This window comes from Oncorhynchus keta, unplaced genomic scaffold (genome assembly GCF_023373465.1).
Source record: "Oncorhynchus keta strain PuntledgeMale-10-30-2019 unplaced genomic scaffold, Oket_V2 Un_contig_5943_pilon_pilon, whole genome shotgun sequence".
Taxonomy (NCBI): Eukaryota; Metazoa; Chordata; class Actinopteri; order Salmoniformes; family Salmonidae; genus Oncorhynchus; species Oncorhynchus keta.
In genome coordinates, this window is record NW_026288602.1 from 189,290 (window position 1) to 195,289 (window position 6,000).

Here is a 6,000-nt window from a genome sequence, read left to right on the forward strand (position 1 = left end):
CCCACAGTAGAGGTGTAGACATTAAACATAAAGTAGAGGTAGTAGCCCACATAATAAATGTAGTAACAGAACCCCACAGTAGAGGTGTAGACATAATAAATGTAGTAACAGAACCCCACAGTAGAGGTGTAGACATAATAAATGTAGTAACAGAACCCCACAGTAGAGGTGTAGACATAATAAATGTAGTAACAGAACCCCACAGTAGAGGTGTAGACATAATAAATGTAGTAACAGAACCCCACAGTAGAGGTGTAGACATAATAAATGTAGTAACAGAGCCCCACAGTAGAGGTGTAGACATAATAAATGTAGTAACAGAGCCCCACAGTAGAGGTGTAGACATAATAAATGTAGTAACAGAACCCCACAGTAGAGGTGTAGACATAATAAATGTAGTAACAGAACCCCACAGTAGAGGTGTAGACATAATAAATGTAGTAACAGAACCCCACAGTAGAGGTGTAGACATAATAAATGTAGTAACAGAACCCCACAGTAGAGGTGTAGACATAATAAATGTAGTAACAGAACCCCACAGTAGAGGTGTAGACATAATAAATGTAGTAACAGAACCCCACAGTAGAGGTGTAGACATAATAAATGTAGTAACAGAACCCCACAGTAGAGGTGTAGACATAATAAATGTAGTAACAGAGCCCCACAGTAGAGGTGTAGACATAATAAATGTAGTAACAGAACCCCACAGTAGAGGTGTAGACATAATAAATGTAGTAACAGAACCCCACAGTAGAGGTGTAGACATAATAAATGTAGTAACAGAACCCCACAGTAGAGGTGTAGACATAATAAATGTAGTAACAGAACCCCACAGTAGAGGTGGAGACATAATAAATGTAGTAACAGAACCCCACAGTAGAGGTGTAGACATAATAAATGTAGTAACAGAACCCCACAGTAGAGGTGTAGACATAATAAATGTAGTAACAGAACCCCCAGTAGAGGTGTAGACATAATAAATGTAGTAACAGAGGTGTAGACATAATAAATGTAGTAACAGAACCCCACAGTAGAGGTGTAGACATTAAACAGAACCCCACAGTAGAGGTGGAGACATAATAAATGTAGTAACAGAACCCCACAGTAGAGGTGTAGACATAATAAACAGTAGTACAGAACCCCACAGTAGAGGTGTAGACATAATAAATGTAGTAACAGAGAACCCCACAGTAGAGGTGTAGACATAATAAATGTAGTAACAGAACCCCACAGTAGAGTGTAGACATAATAAATGTAGTAACAGAACCCCACAGTAGAGGTGTAGACATAATAAATGTAGTAACAGAACCCCACAGTAGAGGTGTAGACATAATAAATGTAGTAACAGAACCCCACAGTAGAGGTGTAGACATAATAAATGTAGTAACAGAACCCCACAGTAGAGGTGTAGACATAATAAATGTAGTAACAGAACCCCACAGTAGAGGTGTAGACATAATAAATGTAGTAACAGAACCCCACAGTAGAGGTGTAGACATAATAAATGTAGTAACAGAACCCCACAGTAGAGGTGTAGACATAATAAATGTAGTAACAGAACCCCACAGTAGAGGTGTAGACATAATAAATGTAGTAACAGAACCCCACAGTAGAGGTGTAGACATAATAATGTAGTAACAGAACCCCACAGTAGAGGTGTAGACATAATAAATGTAGTAACAGAACCCCACAGTAGAGGTGTAGACATAATAAATGTAGTAACAGAACCCCACAGTAGAGGTGTAGACATAATAAATGTAGTAACAGAACCCCACAGTAGAGGTAGACATAATAAATTAGTAACAGAACCCCACAGTAGAGGTGTAGACATAATAAATGTAGTAACAGAACCCCACAGTAGAGGTGTAGACATAATAAATGTAGTAACAGAACCCCACAGTAGAGGTGTAGACATAATAAATGTAGTAACAGAACCCCACAGTAGAGGTGTAGACATAATAAATGTAGTAACAGAACCCCACAGTAGAGGCGTAGACATAATAAATGTAGTAACAGAACCCCACAGTAGAGGTGTAGACATAATAAATGTAGTAACAGAACCCCACAGTAGAGGCGTAGACATAATAAATGTAGTAACAGAGCCCCACAGTAGAGGTGTAGACATTAAACAGAACCCCACAGTAGAGGTGTAGACATAATAAATGTAGTAACAGAACCCCACAGTAGAGGTGTAGACATAATAAATGTATAATAGAAAATGTAGTAACAGAACCCCACAGTAGAGGTGTAGACATAATAAATGTAGTAACAGAACCCCACAGTAGAGGTGTAGACATAATAAATGTAGTAACAGAACCCCACAGTAGAGGTGTAGACATAATAAATGTAGTAACAGAACCCCACAGTAGAGGTGTAGACATAATAAATGTAGTAACAGAACCCCACAGTAGAGGTGTAGACATTAACAGAACCCCACAGTAGAGGTGTAGACATAATAAATGTAGTAACAGAACCCCACAGTAGAGGTGTAGACATAATAAATGTAGACATAATATACAGTAGAGGTAGTAAACAGAACCCCACAGTAGAGGTGTAGACATAATAAATGTAGTAGATAATAAATGTAGTAACAGAACCTAACAGAGCATAATAAATGGAGTAACAGAGTAGAGATGTAGACATAATAAATGTGTAACAGAACCCCACAGTAGAGGGATAATAAATCAGTATTACTGTCTCCAGGTGGTCTCTATAGATTATAGATGTTATACTGTCTCTATAGATTATAGATGTTATACTGTCTCCAGGTGGTCTCTATAGATTATAGATGTTATACTGTCTCCAGGTCTCTATAGATTATAGATGTTATACTGTCTCCAGGTGGTCTCTATAGATTATAGATGTTATACTGTCTCTATAGATTATAGATGTTAAACTGTCTCTATAGATTATAGATGTTATACTGTCTCTATAGATTATAGATGTTATACTGTCTCCAGGAGGTCTCTATAGATTATAGATGTTATACTGTCTCCAGGAGGTCTCTATAGATTATAGATGTTGTGCTGTCTTTCCTCTAGGGAACTCTGTCGTCAGTCTGTCTCCCAAAGGCCAGGGTGGTCTCTATAGCAACACTTCCACTCTCCAGGGCTTCCTGGGTCGGCACAAAGACCTGCTGAATAACTCATCCCCAGGCCCGCACCCGGAAACCCAAACCCCACCCCCCTCAGCCTCAACGACGTAGAGGTCAGCGTTACCGCCGACAACGGCAAACCCCACCCCCCGGCCCGGCCGGGGCCCCGCCTCCAAACCCCGCGCCCTATGGAAGAAGAGCGTGGAGACGCTGAAACAAGGACCAATCCCGTTGTCCGGTCCCGCCGGTGGTCCCGCCCCGGATCCGCTGGCTCCGCCTCTGTCCCGGGCCATGCAACAATGAAGAGCCAGCGCTACCTTCCTGAAGACCCGCCTCATTCGACATCTCCGAGTGTTCCAGCCGGCCCCCTCCTACATGGAATTCGATCTGGGGGCCCAGGATGGGGATGGGGGGTTCAAACCCCAAAAGACGGGCTGAAGAAACGCCCGGTGGGCGGGGTGGGAGGTGTCGGAGGAGGAGGCGGCGGCAGCGGGAGGAGTCACGAGAAGATCTATTCCATAGACTCAGACCAGGCCAGTCTACACTCCGCCCCGCTCTACCAGAGAGACAGCCTCCAGGAACCGCCCGACGTCACACACGCGCACCCCGACCTCAGACACTCTCACTGGAGCACTCCAACACCGTGGACGCTTCCGTCCTGCAGCTGAGCGCCAGTCTGCTGCACCACAGCCACTCTGCCGACGCTGACCTCCATTCTCTGAAGGACAACAAGTACAGCACCTACAAACACACCAGCACTGGAGCTGCCTCCTCAGGCAAAGACAAGAGCAGTAAGTATTCATGTAGTATTACTGTAGTAGTATAGAAGTATTACTGTAGTTTTACTGTAGTATAGCTATAGTATTATAGAAGTACAGCACCTACTAACACACCAGCACTGGAGCTGCCTCCTCAGGCAAAGACAAGAGCAGTAAGTATTCATGTAGTATTACTGTAGTAGTATAGAAGTATTACTGTAGTTTTACTGTAGTATAGCTATAGTATTATAGAAGTACAGCACCTACTAACACACCAGCACTGGAGCTGCCTCCTCAGGCAAAGACAAGAGCAGTAAGTATTCATGTAGTATTACTGTAGTAGTATAGAAGTATTACTGTAGTTTTACTGTAGTATAGCTATAGTATTATAGAAGTACATCACCTACCAACACACCAGCACTGGAGCTGCCTCCTCAGGCAAAGACAAGAGCAGTAAGTATTCATGTAGTATTACTGTAGTAGTATAGAAGTATTTATGTAGTTTTACTGTAGTATAGCTATAGTATTGTAGCTGCCTCCTCCCTCAATGACAAGAGCAGTAAGTATTACTGTAGTATTACTGTATTATAACTATAGTATTATGGAAATGTTACTGTAGTATTAATGTAGTAAAGCTGTAGTATTATAGAACATAAAAGAATAGAACTGTAGTACTGTAGTATAACTATAGTATTATAGAAGTACATAATCTACAAACACACCAACATTAGAGCTGCCTCCTCCAGCAATGACAAGAACAGTAAGTATTACTGTAGTATTACTGTAGTATTACTGTAGTGTAATATAATTATTACTGTGGTATTTCTGTATTATAATTCTAGTATTATAGAAGTATTACTGTAGTATAGCTGTAGTATTAGAGAAGTATTATATAATTATTACTGTGGTAGTACAGTGCTATAGCTGTAGTTATAGAAGTATTATATAATTATTACTGTGGTGTTACTGTAGTATAGTTGTAGTATTATAGAAGTATTATAGAATTATTACTGTGGTATTACTGTAGTATAATTCTAGTATTATAGAAGTATTACTGTAGTATGGCTGAGTGTTATAGAACATTATATAATTATTACTGTGGTGTTACTGTAGTATAGTTGTAGTATTATAGAAGTATTATAGAATTATTACTGTGGTATTACTGTAGTATAATTCTAGTATTATAGAAGTATTACTGTAGTATAGCTGTAGTGTTATAGAAGTATTATATAATTATTACTGTGGTGTTACTGTAGTATAGCTGTAGTATTATAGAAGTATTACTGTAGTATAACAGTTGTATAACTGTAGTACTGTAGTAAAACTATAGTATTATAGAAGTACAACACCTACAAACACAACAACACTGGAGCTGCCTCCACCAGCAAGGACAAGTACAGTAGGTATTACTGTAGTATAATGGTTGTATAACTGTAGTACTGTAGTAAAACTATAGTATTATAGAAGTACAACACCTACAAACACAACAACACTGGAGCTGCCTCCACCAGCAAGGACAAGTACAGTAGGTATTACTGTAGTATTACTGTAGTATAATGGTTGTATAACTGTAGTACTGTAGTAAAACTATAGTATTATAGAAGTACAACACCTACACACACAACAACACTGGAGCTGCCTCCTCCAGCAAGGACAAGTACAGTAGGTATTACTGTAGTATTACTGTAGTATAATGGTTGTATAACTGTAGTACTGTAGTAAAACTATAGTATTATAGAAGTACAACACCTACAAACACAACAACACTTGAGCTGCCTCCACCAGCAAGGACAAGAACGGTAAGTATTACTGCAGTATAACTATAGTACTATAGAGGTATTAATGTAGTATAACTATGGTATTATAGAAGTAGTAATGTGATATAACTAGAGTTCTATAGAGGTATTAATATAGTATAACTATGGTATTATAGAAGTAGTAACGTGATATAACTAGAGTACTATAGCGATATTAATATAGTATACCTATGGTATTATAGAAGTAGTGATGTGATATAACTAGAGTACTATAGAGGTATTAATATAGTATAACTATGGTATTATAGAAGTAGTGATGTGATATAACTAGAGTTCTATAGAGGTATTAATATAGTATAACTATGGTATTATAGAGGTATTAATATAGTAT

The 6,000-nt window shown here is 39.0% G+C and overlaps 1 protein-coding gene across 1 annotated transcript in view; it reads left to right on the plus strand.

The window, feature by feature from the left end:
• LOC127925628 (glutamate receptor ionotropic, NMDA 2A-like) overlaps positions 1–3,885 on the plus strand; it is a gene marked incomplete at its 3' end in the record, with an annotated part of 119,878 nt that extends 115,993 nt beyond the window's left edge. The window contains 3 exon segments of the mRNA XM_052510650.1: positions 3,042–3,155; positions 3,206–3,627; positions 3,711–3,885. Of these exon segments, the coding sequence (XP_052366610.1) occupies positions 3,042–3,155; positions 3,206–3,627; positions 3,711–3,885 (711 nt within the window).
• Between the last annotated feature and the right edge of the window lie 2,115 nt (positions 3,886–6,000).